Source organism: Gymnogyps californianus, chromosome 20 (assembly GCF_018139145.2).
Source record: "Gymnogyps californianus isolate 813 chromosome 20, ASM1813914v2, whole genome shotgun sequence".
Lineage (NCBI taxonomy): Eukaryota > Metazoa > Chordata > Aves > Accipitriformes > Cathartidae > Gymnogyps > Gymnogyps californianus.
Window position 1 is genome coordinate 5,323,148 of NC_059490.1, and position 23,295 is coordinate 5,346,442.

General features: G+C 61.0%; 1 protein-coding gene across 1 annotated transcript; it reads right to left on the reverse strand.

Annotated features, from left to right (window-relative positions):
- Positions 1-17: 17 nt before the first annotated feature.
- On the reverse strand, positions 18-19,972 carry SRRM3 (serine/arginine repetitive matrix 3). Its single transcript, XM_050908921.1, has 14 exons — positions 19,749-19,972; positions 16,470-16,571; positions 12,553-12,687; positions 12,352-12,432; positions 11,889-11,918; positions 11,415-11,483; positions 11,061-11,096; positions 10,241-10,291; positions 10,031-10,135; positions 9,363-9,534; positions 3,216-3,550; positions 2,503-2,730; positions 2,098-2,235; positions 18-234 (listed from the first exon to the last, which is right to left on the reverse strand). Exons 1-14 carry the CDS (start codon positions 19,970-19,972, stop codon positions 18-20), a joined length of 1,923 nt encoding a protein of 640 aa, XP_050764878.1.
- Positions 19,973-23,295: the final 3,323 nt, after the last annotated feature.

Below are 23,295 nucleotides of genomic sequence, written 5' to 3' on the forward strand. Positions count from 1 at the left end.
GGTTGGGGGGGGGGGGCTCAGAAGCCGGCGCTCTCCGAGCTGCTGCGGCTGTTGTAGCTGGGGCTGCGGCTGGGGCTGCGGGAGCGGCTGGGGGGGCTGCGAGTCCGGCTGCGGCTGCGGCTGGTGCTGTAGCTGTCATAGCTGCGGCTGCGGCTGCGGCTGTAGGAGTAGGTGCTCAGCGAGCTGGAGGATGAGGGGCTGGGGCGGTAGTAGGGGATGGGACGCTTGCGAGCGCTGCAAATAGAAAAGGGAAACTGAGTCAGGCCCCCAGCGGCAGCTCGGGGAGGGGGTCCGGCGCTGGCTCCCCGGCACGGCTGAGCATCCCCGCAGGGCAGCCGGGCTCAGACCGGCTGCGGGGTGTCAGGATGCGGCCGCCCGGCATCACCCCTCCTCTATGCCCTTCCTCCTCCCCAGCCCCCCCCCCCGGGGTGTTAGTCCTGGATTAGGCAGCGGCGAGGGCAGAAAGTGAGCAGGTTAATGTGGCTTTTGTGTTTCCCAGACACCAAAGATTGAAAGCTGCTGAAAAAGAGACGTTCGGGATTAGCGGGAGGCGAGCTGCGGCCCGCCGGCGCCTGAGGATGAGGAGGGACGTGGGGAGCACGGGGGCAGTGGGGATGGGGGGACACGGGGGGGAGCGACGTCTGGAGCCGGTGCAGGAGCCAACCCCTTGCCCCCTTCTCCCGGCCCGGTGTTAGTGGGACTGAAGAGAGACACAGGCCCGGCCCGGTGGTGGGGTGGGTGCCGAGGGCATCCTAGGGTGTGAGGAGACACAGAAGGGTCCGGGAGGAAGAGGAGGAGGAAGAGGAGGAGGAGGAAGGGGGGAGGTTACCCTGGGAGCCAGGCTGGCGGCGATGCTCTCCGAGAGGGACCTTGGGATGAAATGGAAAAGGAGAAGTTGGCATCACTGAGGCAGGACCACGCGGTGCCGGACCCTGGGGTGGCAGGGGGTGTCGGGGACTGGGGACAGGGTAGGAGGGCAAGAAAAAGCCCTGGGGCTTCTGGCTGGGCTACAGGGCAGGCGAGGGGGGCTGGGGGTGTTCCCCTGGCTGCCCCCTCCCCGCAGCATCCTCCAAGCCTCGCAGAAACGGCTCTGCTCCTCCTGAACCCCAAGCAGAGCCGGGTCTGCCGTCCCCATCCATCCCAGGGATGGGTGACAGGGATGGGGGGACGGTCCCCGCGGGGACCATGGGCTGTGTCCTCCCCGGCCGAGCCCTGCCACCTTCCTGGGGACATCCTGGCAAAACCCAGCTTGGTGACAGAGCGGGAGGGATGCAAAACCAGCCGGTGGTACCTGGGCTGGGAAACCTTCCTCTGGGCTGGGAGCAGCTTTCCCAGCCCGTGTTCTTCACAGGGCATCCATCGGGGAGGGCTGCAGGGAGCTCTAACCCACCGGCTGAGCAGTATTTCTCCTGTCCTCCCTCCTTACAACTTCAGTCCAGCCCAGGCAAAATAAAAACCCTCCCACAGCGAGCCAGAGCTGATTTCTGAAAATCCAGCCCCTCCACCCCACGGCCCCGATCTCCCAGCTGATAGCAGGAGAGACAAATAGGTCAGGAACGAGGTAATCGCAGCTCGCTGCCGGTACCGCCACCACCGCTGCATGCTAACGAGGTACTATATATGCACACAGAGTTTCGTCTGGCACTAAATATTGCCTGTCTTACAGCCCGGGATCCTGAGTCAATGGGATCTCAAGGAGGAGAAACCGGCTTTTGGAGGGCAGGGGAGAGACACGCTTGCGGCCGTATGTCTTGCTGGAATATGCACGTGAGGATTAAAATGAATTCCTATTTTCATGCCTCAAAATGGGAAGAGGTCAGAAGGTTGTAATGTTGGAGGCAGTCTGGTTATCCATCTGTCTGGGCCAGCTGATTCACCCAGCTGATCATCCTCAGGGTTATCTATCCGTCTGCAGAGCTGTTCATTCATTTGTCCATCCATCCATCCATCCATCCGTCCATCCGTCCGTCCGTCCATCCATCTGTCCAGCCGCCCACCCACCCACCCACGCATCCTTCGGGGCTGGCTAGCCGCAGAGCTCAGCCCTGGGCCATGCCGGTGGCCGCGGCAGAGACCTCACTGCGTGCCGGGACCCACCTCGTGATCCTCCTGGGCTCCATGAAGCTGGGAGAGTCACGTCTCCTCTTCCTGATGGGGGAGTAGCTCCTGGAGCGGCGCCGGGCGCGGGCAGGATCGGGGTCACCGTGGCGTGTTCGGGGCTCGTTGTCCTTCTCTCTACGCCACGAGGAGGAGGAGGAGGAGCGTCAGGGGTGTGGGCTGGGGTCCCGGGTGGGATGCAGGGACAGCCCATGCACAGCAGCTCCCCACGGGGGTAATATCCCCCGCCTGGGGCTGGCGCTTCCAGTGCCACCAGGACCAGCAATGACCTGTAACCCCCTCCCCGAGCCCCGGGGGAGCCGGGACCACCCTGAGCCGTGGATGCTCTCTGAGCCTATTGCTGGTACCCATGCCCCCCATGCCGAATTCCCCCCGGGGGCTGACCTGCTGGCGGGTTTTTTCGGCGAGGGCGAGCGGGAGCGGCTGCGTCCCGCTCTCTTCTCCCGGGAGCGGGAGCGGGACTTGGAGAGGGAACCGCTGGAGCTCCAGGAGCTGCTGCGCTGGCCGGGGCTGGGCGACGGGCTCTTCCTCCGCTCCGAGGCGTGCCGGGAGTGCTTGGCCGACGACTCCGAGCTGCTGTTGGGCCGGCCCCGGTGATGCCTCTCCTTCACCCTGTGAAGGCAGACCCCAGCACCTCTTCGCATCTCGCCCGCCGTGGCTGGCAGGGTGTCCCCGCGGGAGCCGGGGACCCCAGGTTCCCATGGGGGAGCAGCAATCGCACCTGCATGACCCCAGTTTTTGGCTGGGCTGCATCCCTGATTATAAAGCACGGGGCGCTCACCCACTTGGGATCCTGCACCCTGCGGGGTGCTGTAATCCCACGCAGCCATCCAGGCACTGCCCTTCGCACTGGGATAATCCCTTGCGGGGCTGACCCTTCCCGCAGCGTGCTGGCACTGTCCCACTGCGGCTCTTCCCTATCCCCATCTCCATCCCCATCCCCATCTCCATCCCTTGAGCATCCCAACCCCGCCCTGGTCCCCAGCTTGGCCCCCAGAGCTTTGCCCCGATGGAACCGGGGTGCACCCCAAATATCAGAGACCGCCTCCCATGTCCTGGCAGGGATGGCATCACCCCATCCCGGGGACCCCCCTTACTTCTTGGCATGGGCGCCGTGGTTCCTGTCGGGGCCGAGCGGCGGGTGGTAGGGGTGGGAGCCCGCCGAGCCCTCCGAGTCGCTGCTGTAGCCGGCGGGGCTGAGCGGCGGTGGCGGGGGCTCCCGGGGGGCCAGGGGCCGTCCCTTGCTCTGGCCGCGGTGGCGTGGCGGCGGCGGCGGCGAGGCACTGCGGGAGCGATGCCGGTGACCGTGCTTGGCCCGGTCCGGCGTGGGCGACCGGGGGCTGCGAGCACCGTGTCGGCCCCCCCGGGCGCGGGGGGACGGCGGCTCCGTCCTGCCGTGAGCACGTGGAGAGGGGGACGCCGAGGCTGGCCTCTGGCAAGGGGGAGAGAGAGAGAGGAGAGAAGGGAGGAAAGGTGGAGGGGGGGGAAGAAGAGAAGAAAGAAGGAGAAAGGGGATTTTAACGGGGGGCGCCGGGCCGGGGGCGCGGTTCACAACGTCAACGCACATCGCATAAGGCAGGCTACACAGACGCTACTCTGCACCTTCCTCTCGCCCTCAACAACGTGGGTCATGCAAACCTCCGCATGCAAAAAGCCAAAAAAAAATAATTAAAATAAAATTTAAAAAAAAAACCAAACAAACAAAGGAAGGGGTGGGATGGGAGCAAAAAAAAAAAAAAAAAATCCAAGAAACCCCCAAGTTGTCGGGGAGGGAGAGCTCGAAGGGAAAGAGACAACCTCCCCCGAAAACACCTGGAGCGGGGATAAAGCAAACCCTGGCGCCCACCCGCCCCGACCAAGAAAGGGGAAGGGAAAAGGGGGGTAAAACCCAAACGAAGGGAGGAAAATGGAGGGAAAAAGAAAAGATGAGAGGAGGGAAGGTGGGGAGGTGGGGGAGAGTAAATCAGACTGAGCCGAGGGGAAGGGGCCGAACCAAAGAGGGCTGGAGGTGATGGGGGGGGTCTGCTCACACAGAGGCATGCACATATATAGAGAGATATATGTTCAGATATGTGTAGTTTTTATAGATAGTACAGCTTTCAGCTTAAAACAAATCAAGAAACGAGGAGGACGGCACAGAGCGACAATGGAGGGCAAGGCAGGGGGGCGGGGGGCCAGGGGCGAGAGGGCAAAAAGAAACCACAAAAGAAAGAAGAAAAACTATCCAAATCAAATAAAATAAAATCAAAAAAACAAAGCAAAACTTCACAAATGTCCTCGTTACTGAGATAAACGAATGTCTCTGAGCTCTTCCTGGGACACGCATTGAGCTGTTAGCTGTGACTCTGCAGGGAACTGCTAAGTCCTCATCAGCACTCAACACAGACTTTGCTTTCTGCTTCCTTTTTTTTTTTTTTCCATTATATGCTTTTTTTTTTTTTTTTTTTTAAGTCCCTCTTGGTTAACATCCACTTACCAAAAAAGTGGCATTTCCTCCTTTAGTAGGTAAGGTATGAAGAGAAGGGAAAAGCGGGGCAATATAAGTGCATCATTAGATTCACAAAAATGCAAGAGAGAAAGAAAGAGCGAGAGAAGGAGGAGAGACAGAGACAGAGCCAGAGAGAGGAGAAATAAAACAAACCAACTCACTTCTCCTACGGAGAGGGGAAACCCTGGGCCACCGCCACGGCCGAGGCCCCGTGCCGGGCTCTCACCGAGAGCTGGGGGGGTTTTGCCCAGCCCCGGGGTCCAGCACGCAGCAGCTCCCAAATATCTGAGCGCCTCCGAGCCGCAGCCGGTGCCTGGGGTTTTTTCCCACCTTTGCAAACACCACCAGACCGAAAAGATGGGTGGAAATGGCTCCTGCACCGCCGGCCCCGACCGAGCCGGCAAACCCCGGCTTGGGGGGCTTTGGGGGGTCTCCTTCCCCCGGCCCCAGCCCCGCGCCGGGTCCCTGAGCATCCCTGGAGGGGTAAAACCTGCGTGGGGCGGCACTGAGCCCAGCCGAGGGGATCTAACGGGGTTCAGGGGGATTGGGGTGGTGCCGGGATTGTGTCACCACACCCGCGGCTAAACTGGAGGCCGGTGACCCCAATTCCCTGCCGGCCCCTTGGCCCAAACACGCCCAGTCGGTTAATCCTCGAGGACAAGGTTCCCTCCGCCCACCCCGCCGTGTCCTAAATGCTGCTTTTCTCCCCCAAAAGAGAAGGGGGCGAGGCGCCAGGGTGGCAGCCTGGGGACCGCCACGAAGCTGCTGCAAAAGGGACATGAGGCCACCGCGTCCCCGAGCATCCCGAAGCGGTCGGGGGGGGGGGGTCGCGCAAGCCGCTCCGCACCCCACCGGTGGCATGTCCCCCATCACCTCCTTGTCCCCACGGGTAAGCCAACCCCTCCAGCCACAGACCAGCAAGCTGGAGCCAAAACGGGGGGGGATTGGGGGTTTTTATTTAAGAATCTGTTTCTGTTGCAATCGCTCCAGCGAGGGAGGAGGCTGGCAGCGACGGCCAGCCCTGCCCATGGCACAAGCTGCCCTGCAAGCGCTGGGGGACATGGACCCCATCCAAGGGGACGCAGCAGCCCTGGAAGCGGGGTTCAGCTGAGCCAGAGTCCGGGCAGGGAAAAATAAAAGCAGAGATGAAGAAGAAGAAGAAGAGGAAGAAGAATAGAGGAAGAGAGGGATTTCCTCTTTCCCAGGGTGGCATTTCGGAGCCGGCTGGCCACGCCGCGGGCTCGGGCTGTGCAGTTCCCACCCAAATCCTGGGGCGGGGGCAGAGGGGTCTCCTGCCCAGGCGTGCAGGAACGCAACAAAAGGTAAAGCATCCCAAATAAATCCAATTCGGCAAAGGCCCGGCCCAAAAGGGAAAACACTCTGGGAGCTTGCGGGGATGGGACGGCCGGGGCTGGGACACTGTCCCCTGCCCTCGGGGACCGTGATGCCCCGGACCTGCCTCTATGCACAGAGGAAGATTTCAACCTTTCCCCGTGGCAGCTCCCCGATATTTTCCGTGGGTTGGGGGTTTTTTTTGTCCGCCACGGCCTGAGGAGGGGTTAAACCCACACATCTCCCCAAATTTCTCAGTTCTCGCCCCATCCATCCACCCCGAAACCCCCTGTGCCCAGGATCTGCTGCTGCTCCCACCCGTGGGCTCTGACCACTGCCCCTATTTCTCGCTAATTATGTTCGCCTTCGTTACCCAGCCCCTAAGGGGGGACTCAAACAGAGCAGTCGTGCTCGGCCCCTGGATGGAAACGAACACAAATTCGGAGGGCTGAAAGACACAGAAATGCATTCTACCGACAGCACGAGGAGACGGGGAAGAGAAAAGGGGGGAAGAAAGAAAAAAATACTACGTGGACAGGGCAAAAAAATATAAATAAAGAACGTAAGAGAAGAGCATGGCTTTGCAGCTAACTGGGGGAAACCATACAAATAAAAAAAAAATTATATATAGCCACCAAAAAGAGACAAAATGAAAGAGAGACAGAGAAAGGAGAGCGAGAAAGAAAGAGAAAGAAAGTCAGAAAGAAAGAGAAAATAACATTAAATCAAGCTACGGTGCTTTTCAACAGGCTCATCTGCAGAAGTGAACGTGCAGAGGTGGACAAAATACCTACCTTCGCAATTGGCAGTGACAGGAATGCGATAATAAAAAAAAGAAACAATAATCTCCACATTTGGAGGGCAGAATGGGAAAAAGACAAGGACTCTTTAGTATGGCGATCCAGACCCCTCGGCTAATCCCGTTTGCTTTGCTTAGAATTTTTTAAATTATTTTTAAAATTGGTCTCGTTAGCTTTTTTTTTAATTATTTTTCTTTTTTTTAAATGGAAAGGCTGCGGCCGGCCACCGAGCGGGGTGGCCGCGGGGGCTTTGCTGGCTGGTGCCTGTAACCCGGCTGCGTTTCGGTCTTAAAAAGTCGCTATATAACATGGCAAAATCCCGGATAACATGCAGGGAAGGCGATGGATGGAGGTGGGACACGGCGAGAGTTGTTGGGTTGTGTTGGCCCAAAGAAAACCGGAGAGAAAGAGGGGCCGGAGGGTGCGTGTGGGCGAGGAGGAAGAGGAGGAGAGACCCGGGAGGAAGGCTGGGGAAGGCAGCAAGGATGGATGGAGACGGGACCGGGTATTTAAAAGGGAAGGCAACGCCGCGCAGCGCCCCGGGGCACCCCTTCCTCCCGGCAGCTCTGGGGGTGCTGGGGGGGGGCACGGCTCACCCAGGGGACAGGCTGAGTCCGGAGCTTTTGGGGGTCTGCAGGAGACAGGGAGGGGTGGGGTACCAAGGATGCTCGGCACTCGTCCTGCCGGGATGCAGGATGCGGGTGTGGGATGGCCGCAGGGTGCTCAGCTTGGGGAGGGCAGATAACCCAGCACCCAACGGCCTCATCCTGCAACCGTGGAGGAAAACCAGCCCCACGGCAGCAGGATCCAGCCGCCAGCTGAGGCAACGGGGCAGTAGCCAATTCGAGGAGGCAAAGGGCAGTTCGCTCCAGGATATCGAAGCGAGCCCGCTACCTTTGCAGTGTAGAGCTGCTCGGTTCTCTTCCCTTTTAAATTCCTTGTTCAAAATATAGAAAATGGAAATACAATGTTCAGCGGTCGTAAATATTTAGAAAACACATCTGCTTGCTTTTTTTTTTTTTTCTTCTCCACATTAACACACACAAAAGCAAAAAATTCTAGAACAACACGACGACGACGGGGGAGGAAATAAGAGAGATATATATCGTTTGCATTTCTGTACATCACAAGGGAAAAGAAAAGAAATCATGAGAAAGGAAACTAAAACAAGGGGGGGGAAAAAAGCACGTTTCATTGCCCTTCCCTCCCCCTCGTCCCTGCTTCTGCTGAGCAAGAAATGGAAGTGTATATTACCGTTTGGGTTTTTTTCAAATGGGAGGCTAAAGAAAAACACAGATGGGATTAAAAAGAAAAAAAAAATAAAAAATAGAAACCAGAGAGAGAAAGAAGAGAGAGAGAGAAAGAGAGAGAAAGTTGTCGGAGAAAAGTCCCGCTGGTGCCAGGGAGCCAAGGGAGCTCGGCGGCCTGGGTGATGCTGGGTGCTGGGGGTGGTGGGCAGGGGGAGAGCGGGGCGAGCCGGGCGCCTGGGTGGGCGGCGGGCGGCTCCTCGGCACCCGAACCCCCCCACGCCCCAGCCGAAACCACAGGAAAGAAGAAAGCAGAGAGGTGCCCCCAGAGGTGGGCAGGGTGCTGGGTGCTGCTGGGGGGTGCTGGGTGCTGGGTGCTGGGCTGGGGATGGGGAGCCGGGGAGGGCGAAGGGGATGTGAATATGGGGTGGGGGGCTCCTGGCCCCATTTTCTGGGGTGCACCCGGCCCCGCAGGCATTGGGGTGTCAGCATTGGGTGCTGCCAGCCCCGGAGCCCGCAGCACCTCGCCCGTGGGAATAAAGTCCCCTGGGGTGAGCGGGGACCTGTCCCCCCCCGTTAGTGGGGTCCCCCAGCACACTGCCTTCACTCAGCCCTGCCTCCAGCCCCCCGCTAGCTGAAGCAGGCTCCTCACCACCTCGGCACTGGTTAAACTGGGGCTGGCCCCCTGGTCCCACTGGGTTAGGGCTTTGCCCCACTCAGTGCGGGAGCAGCCCCCCAGGCTTCACCAGGACCCCCGGTGTGCCGAGGCAGAGCCAGGGACACTTAGCCCCAATGTCACCCACCACAGGGACCCCGAGTTCCTAAAGTCTGAGCACCCAGCACCAAACCCCCTCCAAACCCTACCCTGGCCTAACACCGGTCCCCAGACTGGGTGCTGGGGTCCTGAGCGCTGGTGCTGGCACCTTGGCGCTGGGGAGGGTTGGGGCTGGTGGGGAAACGAGAATTTTCCAGCTTTACCCATTTCTTGGCTGTCTGGGCTCAATCCGCTCCCAGGGAGGTGCTGAGCCCCGGTGGTGACCCTGGGAGGTGACGCTGGCCTGCCAAGCCATCATCCCCGGGGGGGTGACATCCGCAGAGGGACGTGTGGCTTTGGGGGAGGGATGACCTGCTGGCTGCCCCGATACCTGCCCCGAGGTGACAGGCTGGCTCCCCCAGGGAGACCGTGCACCCAGTGGAAGGTTGATGGGTGCTGGGGGGGGGTGCAGCCTGCACCCCGTATCTCCCCTGTGTGCCCTGGCTGGGCGAGGGGGGAGCCGAGCGAGCGGGGAAGGAGGGGAGAGGAGAGCCGGGGTGGGGGGGTCCTGCAGAGGGAGGAGGGGAGGGAAGCGAACGGTGATCCAAGAAAAGCCTACGTACATCCGAGGGCTCCGGGAGCGGGGCGCCGTGGCTGTGGCGGCCGTTCTGGGCGCTGCCCTTGTGCCCGTTCTGGTGCGGTGAGGCCGAGCGGCGGGGCGAGGGGGAGGACGGGCTGCGGCTGGAGCGGGTGCTGCTGCCCTTGGGGCCATCCTGCCGGCGCTTGGGGCTTAGCCTGCGGGGCACCGCACCATGAGCTGCCGGCATCCCCCCTGCCCCAAGCCCGGCACGGCATCGCCCTTCGCCCGGCTTCGGCAGAGCTGCCGGCTGCAAGCCCGGGCTGAGGTGGCGGGGCAGGCTTTGCCGAAGCAAGAAATAGGGTGAAAATGGGTGGTTTGGGCTTTCTCTAGTTGAAAATTGAAAGCCTGTCTGGGCACCGTGTTCCCAGCCCCCCCAGAGGTGCTGCAGCACCGTCCCGCTCCCCTCCATCCCCCCGAGGGCCCCCATCCCAGGGACACCTCTGTCACCTCCCTCCCTGCCCTCCATCCCCAAGGGTCCCCATCATGGGGACACCTCTGCCACCCACCTCCCCGCCCTCCATCACATAAAGGTCCCCATCAGAGGGACATCTCTGCCACTTCCCTCCCTGCCCTCTACCCCACAAGGGTCCCCATCACGGAGGCTGGGGGGGGCCGCTGGCAGTGGGATCGGGGGTCCCGGGCTGCCCCTACCTGCCGGGGGATTTGGAGCCGCTGTTGTCGGAGGAGAGCGAGGCGCTGTGGGAGCTGCAGGAGCTGTGCCGGTGCGAGCGCCAGGCCGGGGACTCGCTGCGGGACCTGCGGAGAGGGCGGCCGGGGGGGCCGAGGGGCAGGCTGAGCTGCCGTGGGGGGGCACAGAAGGGGGCACACCGCCCCGCTCCCCCCGCCATCCCGGCCCCTCACCTCTTGCGCTCTTTGTTTTTCTCTTTCCGTTTGTTCTTGGGGCTTCGGGACCTGCGGGAAGAGCCGAAAGCTGCAGAGATGGGAGCAGGGGCAGCACCCGGGGGGGCTTCCCCGGCCCCCCCAGAGCTACCGAGGCTGCAGGAGGAGTGATGGGGAGGACCTGCCTGGAGCTGGGCTCCACCGAGTTTCAAACCATGGTGGGGATCCCAGCTGGCTTTGGGGGTACTATGGGGCCCACATGCTGGTCGGTGAGGCCGGGTGGGAGGGGGTGGCAGTGGGAAGGGGGGGACCGGCTCTGCTTGGCATCCACAGGGCTCGGGCCCATTGTCACCCCCCCGCTTGCCTTGCCCTGTGTCAGCTCCCTCTGAGCCCCTCTGCCTGCCCAGGCACCCTTTGCCTGTTTTTTACTTCTTTCACCCTAAAATAGCGGTGCTGGCAGAGGGCATCCGCAGAGCAGGGCAACAGCCAGGGTTTGCCCTGGCCACGGCTGCCTGGTGTCACCCCTTCTCCCCTGGGGGACACTGGGTGCCGTGTGGGACCCCGCAGTCACCCAGAGTGGCCCTGTGCCACCTCCAAGGGTGGGGGACACCCAGCGGTGTCCTGCCATGGGGTGAGGGGGACGCTCACCAGGCGAGGGACAGACGGACAGACGGCGGGTGATGGCAGCCCACGCTCACACCCACCGCGCCCGATGGGTCCATCCCTGTGGGCAGAGGGGATGGGGACAGTGGGAGGGCAGGGGACAGGGGGTCCCCAACCCGGGAAGCTGGCAGCCAGCGCTGGTGGCAGTGGGGTGGCTCCCGGCAGCCGTCACTCTCACCTGTGTCTTCTCTTCTTCCGCGACCCTGACTCAGACCTGAGGGATGAAGAGGAGGCAGAGATGAAGGAGACACGCTGAGCCAGCCAGTGGGGAGCAAAGGCCGGTGCAGCCCCAGGAGATGGGGACAAGGGCAGGGGGGTGGCCCCGAGATGGGCTGCTGGATGGGGCAGGTGACAGCTGCTGTGAGGAGGTGATGGCCCCGTGAAGAGCCACCAGCATCCATCCCTGTCCGTGCCTCCATCCCACCCCAGCCCAGGGGCCTGGGCAGCCACCAACCAGCCCCACTGTCCCCAAGCAGCCCTTCTGTCCCCAGCCAGCCCCGCTGTCCCCAACCTGACGTGGTGTCCATCCTACCTGTCACGTCTGTGTTTCTTTCCAGTCTTCTTTTTCTTTTCCTTGCGGATGGGTGAAGAGCTGTCGCAGCTGGGGGGGGGGAAAGTGGGTGCCCTTGAGGGGGGAGCAAGGGACTCCCCATCCCCGTGGCCCAGGGGAGTCCCATCCCACTGCCCCCGAGCACCCCGCTGCCCCTGGATCACCCATGGGATGCATGAACATCGCATGGAAGTTATTTCCTGGGGGGATTTGGGGTGGGGGATAGTAAGGGGCTTTTGGCAGAAGGGCTCTGGCTGCCTTCGGTGCCGGAGCACCCGAATCCCGCTGTGTCCCATTGCCACCTCTTGGGCTCCGCAGCCTCCAGCAGGAGACGGGGTGGCCAGTTCCCGCTGGGATTTCAGAGGGGGACAGTGGGTGGCGGAGGCCAGCCCGTGCACGGTGGCCTTGCATGCCCGGCGGGGACCCTGCAGCCCACCCAGCCCGGCGGGCACTCACCTGCGCTCCGAGCCCGGTTTCCTCTTTTTGCTGCCGTGGGGAAGGCAGAGAAGAAAGGGACATTAGGGACAGCATCCTGCCCAGGCAGCTGGCGCTAACCAAGCAGGGGACGAGCAGGTAGACAGAGCCAGGCCCTTCAGGGAGCCAAATCCTGCCCGGTGCTGTGCCCTGTGGCAGCCGACTCCTTCCCAGCATGGGACTTTGCCCTCAAGGTCCCACCAGTGCATGCAGCTGGGTGGGCTGGCGATGCGTCCCACAGCGCTGTGCGTGTGTGCACACGCATGTGCATGTTGCACCATTGGTGCATGCAGGTGCGTTGCACCCCTTGAAGGTGCACGTTTGGGGGTGCGCTGCCCCCCAAAGTGGGGGAACTTGCCCCACTGGAGCCTGGGGAAGGGCTGAGCTTGGAGGGAGAGCTGCCCTCCTGGGAGAGGGGACAGCGCAGAGACAGCTGGGGACTCACCGGCTCCGGCGGTGACCCGATTTCTTTTTCTTTTTCTTCTTGGGTGGAGGAGAGGTGGAGCTGCTTGAGCGTCTTTTCAGCCTGTGGGAGAAAGCAGACAGGGTTAGGGGAAGAAGAGACGGCCCCCTGGCTTCTGTGTCCCCCGACGGGGACCCCATGCACACCCGCTCCCCAAAATCCCCGCTGTGGGTCCAGCCAGACCTGTACTCGTGGTGGCCGCTGTCCTCGCGGTAGCACTCAGCCGAGCAGTCGCACTGCAGCAGGCAGCCCTCGCTGTAGTCGGGGTACTCCACCACGTACTCCTCCCCATCCGCCCCATGGTGGTTTTCTATCACGCTGCCAAAGGAGGAAGCGCAGGATTAATTCGGGGCTCCCCATTCCCCGTCTCCCACCGGAGCGGCTGGGGGGAAGCCTGGGGCAGCCCCGGTGCAGCTACAGGAGCTGGGGGACATCCCCTCCGCCACAGCATCCCCAGGGGACCTTGGTCACATCACTTGAGGTCCACACGCAGCAAAGCCCTGTGGTGGGGGTCTTCTCGCAGTCTTCCTGGGGCTCCTGTCCCTGCGGAAATCCCCGCCGGGCTGGCACAGGGACACCGTGGTGTTCAAACCACCATCTCCCCACAGGGTCCAGCCTCAGCATCATTCGGAACCCCTTTTGGCGTTGCCCGAGTGCCGGGGCTGAGTGGGGGGCTGGGGTCAGCCCAGGTAGGTGGCGGGGCTGGCAGGAGGCTCGGGGGATTCGGGCGATTATCCACCCACCGGCGGGAGCTGCCCGGGATGATCCGGGCTTTGAAGCCAGCGCCCCAGCGTGCCGCCGGCTCGGCACCGGAGCTTCAGGCAGGTGATGGGTGATGTCCTCGCCAGGCCGGGTGAGATGGGGTGGGGGGACATCAGGCCTGGAGCCATCAGGGTCTCGTCTCCCTCCTGAGTGACTTCGTCAGCATTAATTTTTCCTGCTGCCATGGAAACTGCCAGGAGGTTGCCATTGACTACCGGGGCTGCAGGCAGGGCTTGGCAGGCAGCTGGACCGGGCAGGCAGGAGGGATCCAGGAGTCCCTGCCCAGCCTCTCCCTGCCACCCCCCACCTCCCAGGTCCTCCTCTGCCATCAGCCCCAGGAGCAGCATCAAACCCCACTGGGAGCCTCTCGTTTGTTCTTGGGGGATGTAGGACATCTCACTCCAGGAGGGATGCAGCCATCCAGGTGCTCTGGAAGGAACTGTAACGGATGGGGCCATGCCTGGAGGGTGCCCGGCATCACACCACCCTGGGCGCTTGCTTCCCAAGGAAGATTTGCCCTCAGAAACCTGATGTGGGCTCCTCCGCCCTTCCCAGCCCGGAGGCGTGTGGCCAGGGATGCCGGTGGAGAAGCGCAGCCCCCATGGCATTGGTCCTTTGGCAGCCCAGCCAGCACCTCCGGCCGAGCAAAGGGATGCTCCCAGGCCCAGACGGCAGATCCGAGAGTGGCACGTGTTGGCATCCCTGGCCACGGGCAGGCCCTGGGCTGTTTAACCCAATTAAAAATGGTTTGGACCAAAACTACAAGCGAGGCATCCTCCTCCTGACCACGGACGATCACTCAAGCGGGTCTCAAGCTCCCTTCTGCACCGCAGCCATGGCTTTCTGGGGCCTCTCCAAGTGACTCCTGCTTTGGCCATGCCCCAAGGGCAGGAATGGCCTTTCAATCACCCACCGAACCGTGGGGAGGGGGAGAAAAGAGGAAAAGAGAGGAGCAAGCAGGGATAATTCCCTGTTGGACTCCCTGCTCCGTGAGCAGGCAGTGCTCCACGCCAGCGCCTGCTGCCAGCATCTCACCCATTAGCTGTGCTCAGCGGCTCAAGACGGGCTTGTGCTGCCCCAATTATCCCTCCTCGCCCGGCACACGCTCGCGTTTGTTTTCAATCCCACCAGCCTGTCCATCAAGCAGTTACTCCTTGGGGACCGGGCTGTATCGCCAGGCTGTGCACGCACAGAGACGGGAGCTGTAAGAGCGCAGAGAGCAAGCCAGGGACTCAGGTGGTCACGGCTCTGCTCGGTGCCTCAGTTTCCCCTGGGGAGTTTTGCAGATGATGCTGAGCTTTCGCATCTGCTTTGAAACAAGACCAGCTGGTTCGGACTCATAGTCCCAGCAGCCAACGACCGAGCTGTAAATGTCCGGAGAGGTGCTGGAGCAGGACCAACCCATGAGATGTTTTGCTGAGTACTCTCCCAGCCACTACAAGGGCTGGGGCTCTTTATTTAAAGTTTATTTAACTCCCTTGTCCAGCCTTTTCAACCAGCGCAGCCCTTTTGCAGCCAGGACATCCTTTGGCAGGGACTTCAGCAGCTCAGGTCCCTGCTGCTTGAAGAGCCACCTCCTTTGGACCTGGCTCCTACCAGCCTCCTCCAAGCGCCTCTGGCTTTGCCCTCCTCCGAGCAATCCTTTGCTTTGAGACTGCTCCTTCCAGCTCAGCACTATTATTTATAGCCCCTGGGCTAATCTTTAATGATTACCCTTTGTTTTTCAAAAGCAAGCCCGCAGAGGTGACAGCTAGGGCTGCCTGGGTAACCTTAATGGACCTTCGGCTTCCCTGTGTGCTCGTTACAGTGCCAGCCCTAACGAGCCTGCCCGGGAAGACGCCCTGGTGATGACTTATGCCCCCATGGGCAAAGGCCACTTGTTAACACATCGGGCTTGACGCTCAGTGACCTGGGCAGGTTGGTTTTCCCCATGCCTTGGTTTTTCCTGCCTGGAGGAGAACCTTGAATTCTTCATGCTGCCCCAGGGCCAGGCGCCCCATCCTGGGCTGGGCACAGCCGAGCCGTGTCCCTCTCTGCCTGGCATGCTGGCAGAGCAGTGGGAGGAAGGCTCACCCCCTCAGCTACGGCTTCCCTGCCTCCCCCCTCGCCCTGATTTCCTGACCCTAATGAAGCATTAATATTCAGTGAACCTGCAGCATCTATTCCTGTCCCAAGTGACCTGGTTTCCAGGCTGATGGATGGTGCGCGCCGGGCCAGCCACGCTGCCTGGGCCATTAAGCATCGTGCAGATAAATCATCGTCGAGCCAGGGCGGACCCTCTCGAGGCTGAGGACAGTGCTGCGCAGGGCACGAGGAGCGAGTGGCACGTCCCCAGCAGGAGCTGGGCTGCTTTGGACACCTAACCTGAGCCCCAAGCCCCCCTGGGGCAGAAGCAGCCCCCAGGGACCAGGCAGCGTGAGGAGCAATTAGGAGGCAGAGGCACAGGGCAGGGGCTCCTTGGAGAAGCTTCTTCCGTGGGGCTCCTCGGGGTCACACCAGCCTGACAGAGACACGGGCTCTGGGTCTACCCAGGTGAGAAGCAGGCTCGAGCCCTGCCTATCCAGCCTGGGCTCCTTGCAACAGAAATTATTATTACTATTATTAATTATTATTATTGCCAACACTAATATCTCTGGGGTTACAGAACAGCAGCCAACTCCGCCGAGATGAGTTACCCCAGCTTCACACCCGGAGACAGGAGGACTATTCTGCATCATGGAGTTAAGAGCAAGAACTGGAAACCAGTGCCCTCGCCTGGCTGGAGGCAGAAGCTGCGATTTCAGCCCCAGGGAGAGCAAGAGAGGTGACCAGAAGAGGCAGGAGCAGGCAGAGGTGAGGCACAGCAAATCTGCGGCTTGGTCTCTGCCACTGGCTGGTGGGGTGAGCCAAGCATCGAGACCTTCTGCACTTCGGTTTCATCATCTGAGACAGGAGCAGTGCAATGCTGGCCTCTCTGTACAGCACCCTGAGGTCTCCTAAAGACCAGTGCAGGATAACCTCTAACCTCTCCAGAGGTAGGATACTGCCTCAGAAAGGCAAACCTTGCCCCCAACCAACCAACCGACTGACCAACCAACCAACCATCAAAGCAACCAACCAACCATCAAATCAACCAACCAACCAACCAACCAACCAATCATCCATTCATCCATCTAACTCTATATAGCCTCTCTAGGTCCATCCATCTATCCAACCATCCCTATATATACCCTCTCCGTATCAATCCATCCACCCACCCACCCACCCACTGATACTCGGAGGCACTCTGGGACGTGCCTCTCTGGGACGAGAGACGGGCAGGACGCACAGACGGGCTGACTCGGAGCTGCCTCACTTACATTTGGCGCCCATGCTGGTCCTCCCTGGTGAGCACGCCTTCCTTCTCCATCAGCATTTGCCGAAAGGTCCCCACTTTCTGCCGGATCTCCTCTTCGGAGTACCTGGATGGGCAAAGATGCAGTCAGGGCTGCCGCGGCCGGAGCGTGGGCTCCCCAGGGACCTGCTGAGGACCTCCATACCTTCAGGAGCAACACGTGGCCCAAGGGGCTGGTCAGAAGGAGAGGTGGCATGGTGACAGTCATCAGGGCCTGGAGGAGAACAGGTCCCTCTGCTTGGTCCCCTGCCACCACCCTCCATGCCGTCCTCTCTCCTGCCTGCCCCTCCCAGCAGTGCTTGGCAGAGGAAGGGACATCAGGAAGGCGTAAAAGAAGAGGATGACCATGAGGTTGCCATTCCTCCCCACTCCCCCAGGTTTTGCGGCACGTCCCCGCCAAACCCCCCCGGCAGTGCCAGCATCACAGCCTGTGATGCCGGGGTTCACGCCTGGCACCTCCATCCCATCGCGAGCCTCCCTCGCTCATCCCCACGCTGCGCCGGGGCCCCGGCAGCAGAGCCAGCTCTGCGCTAACGCTGAATGCTGACTCAGGCCGCTGCAGGGTTATTAACGAGAGACACTAATCACTTTGTCCCTGGCATCTGAGAACAGCCGCGGCAAACCACAGCGCTCCAGCCGTCCCCGAGGTGTCCCTGGGGAGGGACGGGTGACAGCCCTGGGCAGGCAGTCCTGTGCCGCATCCCACGGCTGCATAAGGGCACCCAAGCATCTCCCTTGACCAAAAACATCCAAAAGGAGGGATGTGGTGGAGGGACCCACAGTGCTCTCAGCATCGTCGCTGGGGACAGGGCAAAGGGAGAGGGACCCCCTGTCACCACCACGCTGCCACCCTGGGAGGGAAGGGGTCGGGCTCTATGTGCGTCCCTGTCCTCACCCACACCATCTACAGGGGCTGCTCATGGCCCATCCTCGCCGTCACGTCCCATCAGCATCGCCGCTAACGAGCCCAGAAAACTGGGTGTCACAGCCTGGCCAAGCCCTGCGGTCCCTGAGGCTGGCACCTCGCACAGCCTGTGCTGTCGTGGGTGCCCCTGGGTGCCCTTGGGTGCCCTCGGTGCAGAGGGGCATGTGGCAGGACTCACGCCCCCTGCGGTGCTCATGAAGGAGAAGAGCGAGGAGAGGGGAATTAATATTAATGAGCTCATTTGCACTGAAAGGCTCTCATTAATTCCCCAGCCAGCCAGGACTCCCGTGCCGGAGGAGGGCTGTTAACCAGGCACGGAGGCAGCCCGGCTGCTTCCCCTTGCCTTGCACCCCGCCTGGCCATGCGAGGCCCCAAAAACAGGGCAGCACCCCCAAATGTTGCTCTGCACCGTACCCTCGATGGCGGTGCGCCCAGCCAGGCAGAGTGCGGCCATGCCGCAAAGACGGAGCCGCCGGCCCCGGCCATCCCCTGGACATCAGAGCAGGAAGATGTCCGCCCGAGAAGATGAGCATTTGCTGCAGCGTATTAGGAACGCGGCTGACGCTCTCGGAGAGGGGACGCGAGGCCAAACAGGAGGTGACAGATGGGCCACCGTGGCTGGGCCGTTAGCAAATCTGCGGGGGGCAAGGGCAAGGCGAGGAACCCCCCTCGCACCCAGCGATCCTATGATAGAGGCAGGAGCAACCCACCGGCCCCTTCCCTCCTGCACCCCCCTGGCACTGCTTATAACGCTATTGGAGGGATTTTGGTTTTGCATTTAACACATAGAATGGGTTTGGGAAAGAAAGAAAAATTGCTGACACTTCTTTTCCGGATAAGAAATCCAGCCTGCAGGCAGGGAATAACGGCGCAGACAGCCTGGAGCGAGCAGCAGCCCAATAGAGCGCAGGCAGGAGGAGCCATCCGGGTTTAAGGAAACAAGGGAGTGCTTAAATCCCCGCAAAACCTCCTCTGCTGTCACACCCATTCACCCCAAGGGCCCTGCCCTTGCCAATAACTCCCCCGAGGCCGTGGCCAGGATGCCCCCAGCCCAGGCAGAAACCTCAGGGGTGCAAAGCGCTTCCCGTGTAACCCCCCCAGAGAGCCCCTGTGCGGAGGGGAAGAGCAGGCGGAGGATTAACCAGGTTGACCAAGATTATTACTGTAATTATATTATCATTTCGGTGTATCACCATCATCATCGTTATTAATAGCCTTAATAATAGCAAAGGCAATTATAGCAATAACAACAATACCGGTTGCAATATTGCTATTACCCATCGCAGTAATGATACTACTAGTAGTAAGATCCCTAGTAGGGCACGGGAACCCGACAGGAGGCTCTGGGCTCCCCAAGGCGCCAGGTCAGCCTTATTTATTTCCATAACGACAAATTAGGCACAATCATTATTCCAGTCTGTGTGAGACAATTTAATTCTAGGTCACGCTTGCGCTCTTAATGAAAGCCTTGGCGAAGCCTTCCCTCAATCCATTTTCCTTCTCCCCAGCTGATACCAGTCCCCATCTACCCACGTGTGCTGAAGAATTTGCTCCATCCATCAGGTTTTAGCGAGCTGTCAGGGGGATCAGGCTGTTCTGCTGGTGCTGGAGCACAGCCACGGGTCCGACGGGGATGGGGGTCTCCTTGCTGGTCCCCAGCCCCTCCTGCCCACCCAGGCAGGGATGCTCTCCGGCCCCTCGGGTTTTCCCCCGGCCCTTTGCTTCTCCAGGGGAGAGCAAAGGCTGGGGAGCAGCTCGTGGTGCCTGGCCAGGAGCACAGCAGGACAGGGGGGATCCTCTCACCCCAAAATTGGGGGGAGAAAAGGAAGGCAGGACAAACTGAAGCACCAAAACAGCCTTGCCTGGGACTAAACTCCATCTCTCCTTCATCTCCCCAACACAAGAGACAGAGACAGACCATCTCTCACCCCAGGCGTGCAGGGCACGGGCTGGGTGGCACTGACAGCTTGCATGATCATGAGCAACTCGCTCCTCCTTCCTGCCTCGGCTTTCCCGGCATGACGAGCTGGGAGCCCAGATTTCCAAGCGGAGGGGCCAAAGCGAGCCTCCAACATGTGTGTGGATGCACTCCTAGGTCTGCGCTTCTCGGAGGCATTTAGCTTCACAAACCAACCCACGAGTCCACCCCAAAGCTGTCTGATTCACCCGAAAGTGGATTTACTTCCAACTGGAGACATTTGCCACATCAAGGTATTTTTTTAGAGAGGAAAAAGGGGGGAGAACAAGGTGCAAGCGGGTCAAAAGGATCCCAAGCCATGGGGCCCATCTCCAGCCCAGCCCCGATGCCCCGCCACTCACCCCTGCTCCTCCATCATCTCCTGCAGCTCCATGCACTTCAGCTCCACCCGCCGCTTGCGCTCATGGTCCAGGATTTCCCGGTGAGCCTTCTTCACCAGGCTGGGCTCCACCAGACGCACCTCCTCCTCGCCCTTGTGCCATGTACCTGAGGCACCGGGCTGCGAGAAGCCATTGGAGGCTTCCTGGGGCGAAGGCACGTCGGCCCCGTTGTTGTAGAGAGCCATGCTGGCGTGGGTGGCTTCGCCGCCAGCAGTGCCTGGGAGGGAGACAAAGAGTCGGGGGTCAGTCCCTGCCCCGGTTTCCCTCTCACCCTGCAACGGCGAGGGGACCCCACCGGGACCTGAAGGCAAAATTTGTCTCAGAAGAGGTGTGGGCACAGCGGGGGGGACAGCAACTGAGAGATCTGGGTCTTCTGCCAGCACCCTTCCTGCCCTTTGCCTCAGTTCCCCCATCTGCAAAGCAAGGCTGGGGCTATTCCCATCACCATGCCGTGAGGGCTGGCTCATGGGAAAGAGAGGAGGATGCTCTGCGCCAGCCTCGTACCAGGGAAAGCCTGGCAAAGCGTGGGTCTGTGGCACCCGGAGCCATATGGTAGCAGCAGGACAGACGGGCAGGGGTGCCTCCGAGCCCCACGGACCCTGCCCGTGTGGGTTTGGAGCAGGGACGAGCATCCATCCTCACAGCCCTCTGGGGACACCCCTGGGCACTGTCCCCATCCGGCAAGGGGATGGACCCAAAGACCTCAGCTATCCCCCTGCATCCCCCAGCTGCACTGGCTGGTGAGGATGCAGCCATGGGACACCCTAAGGTCTGGCCCAGCCAGCAAACGCCTGCCGATGCCCTCCGGCAATGGCCCGGCATCCTCCAGCAATGGCCTGGCACCCTCCGGCAATGGCCCGGTGCCGGCTGCAAGGGGAGGTGAGGCTCCCCACCAGCTGCCTTCTCCCTGCTCTTTCACCTTCACATGTCCCTGCCTCCTTCTTCCACCACCACAGTCAACATGTCCTCACTTAGCTCCAAAAATAACCCCTCGGAAGAGGACAACCATTCCCGAGCGGCACTGCCACGCTGAGGCTCCGGCTGATGCTCCCCGAGCCTGGGGGAGGAGATGCTCCCAAATCTCCTGGATCAACCAGACAGACACAACCCTGTCTCAGCGACCTCAGGCCATCAGCACATGGCTGAGCACCCATTCCTCGGTCTCCCTGTCCTGCGATACCCCAGCTCCCCTGCCCAAAGCACCGGCCCTCTCCCCAGCACGGGATGTTCCCACTGGAGATCCGCTGCCTTAATTACCAGCCGCAGCCAGGCTGCAGAGCACCGCCTGGGCTTTACCAGGGGCTCCCACAAATGCTACTCCTGCAAAGTCCTACACAAAGAGAAACGATCGGGGGCGAAGGCAGAGCACCCTCCCTTGCTCTCCAAGCTGGCTTTGGGCTCAGAGATGTGGCTTTTGTCAGCAGCCGCTTCTCTAGGGTGTTTCCATCCCAGGGACCCTGCCGGAGAGGCTTTTCCAAGGATGGGTGTTGCCTGCACGTCGCTGCCTACATGGGAAGCAGCCAACCCTTGCCTGCGATGCCCGGGGTGTCTGACACGTGCTGCCCAAGGAGGACGGGGCCGAATGCTGGCCCAGAGAAGGAGGGATCCTTCAGCCGAGCATGGGCATGAAGGCAGGACAGACGGACCACGGACTGATCCGCACCGTTTCGAGCCCAGGGAGGGCTTGCCGCTCCCGCTGTGCTGTTCCAGCGGGATGCCAGGCAGTTCAGGGCTTTCCATGGCTGTGCCAGGTGGGACAGAGCCGGGGTGGGAACGGAGATGGCCCGCGAGAAGCTTCGAGGATGTTTCTCTGCTGTTTGAGGACAGAAAAAGCCTCAGAGCCCTCCCCAGGGTGGCAGGGGTCCCAGCCTGGCAGGAAGGCATCCCCCATCCCGCGGCATCCCCAAGGGACATCCCTGGCTTTCCCGCTGCCACCGGCTGCCCCACGCACTCATTTATCTCTTGACAAGCCTGCCCGGGGACGACAGCAGCTGACTGCTTAATTACAAGGCTTTATTTTTTCCCTTTTTTTTTCCCCATTATTACCATGCAGAGAGGAGCCAGCAGCCTTTATTTCCGCAGAGGCACGGAGGAGCGGGCAGTGGGAGATGCTGCCAGTGGAGCAGGAGCTGGCTGGAGCTCTGCATCCCCTGGATGCTCGGTCCTGTTAGAGCAACCGGAGGGTCCCTCGGTCCCCCCTTGACTGCGGCAGGCAGGGCAGCACCCACATTTTGAGCCCCATGACACCCCGCAGCAAGGAGCTGCCCTGCTCAACTCTCCCTGCCCGGGGAGACCCCTGACCCCAGCCCCCTCTATGTCTCAGGGTGGCCCCGGGCCAGAGATGGGAGAGATGCTGCAGAAAAACCTGGCCTGGGGGCTCCTCTTCCTCTTTCTCCCATCAGGGCATGAAGCCAAAAACCAGGAAGGAAATTTGGGAATGGGGGAAGCTCCCCACTGGGAAACCTTCACCCACCGAGGGGCCCGGGGAAGGAGAGGGGGAAGGAGAGGATGTTTTCCACAGCAGCTTCAGCTTGCTTTTCCCCAGTGGGAATTAATTTTATCCTGAGCTTGGCAGTGGGTAAATTCATTGCTGTGAAACCTTGAAAGCGTGTGGGATATACAGCCGGGCAGGTGGATGGAGGAGCATGTGAGATAAATCAGCAGCTGGATGGGTACCTGCGGGTAAGGGCTGCGTGGTGGGGGAGGCATGCAGATCCCGCCGGGAAACGCTCCCCGTCTCTGTAAAAAGGATGCGCTTGGAGATATCCCCCTTGCACCCAGGGCCAGGCAGGTGGAGCTGGCCCGGGGATGGGCACTGCACTGCGTCCCAGTGTCCCCTCAGCCACGAGCAATATCCACCGTGAGAGCTGATACCAGCCACCCTGCCTCAGCCACAGCACGGGCAGGAAAACAAAGGAAGAGAAAAACCACCCGCAAACCCCCTCCGGCTATCAATAGCAAAGCCGGGCCACAGGCAAAAGCCCTGGGTGGAAAACGGAGCCAGTCCTACATCTCTGGTGACAATGGGGACAAGGCACCAGGGCAGAAGGAGCCCATGTCCCCCAGGCTGGGTCTGTGCCCTCCCTGTCCCCAAAGGAGACCCCCAGTGATGCGCTGCACGGGGGCAGCCCTGCACCCACAAGGGACAGCTCGGGGACACAGGGTGGCCATCACCACCACAACCTCCATCCATCGGCCACCACGCGGGGATCACCCGGCTCTGCCAGCTCGCACCGGCACCAAACCTGGCGCCAAACCCATCAGGGAAGGCAGCACGGCCCTGCCCGAACAGCAGCGGCTTCCTGCCTGCCTCAGCGCTAACCCCGATAATAAAGATGATGGTTAAATATTTCATTATCTGCAGTAATTACCCACAAATCATCAAGCACTGGCAGCCCGCCGCCCCGCCGCCTGGCCGAGAGGGAGAGAAGGCGTCTTGGGGCGAGCGCTGCACTGCGTCCCCACGGACTCCTAAAGGCTGCAGGATGCGGCTGGGGACAGTTGCTGG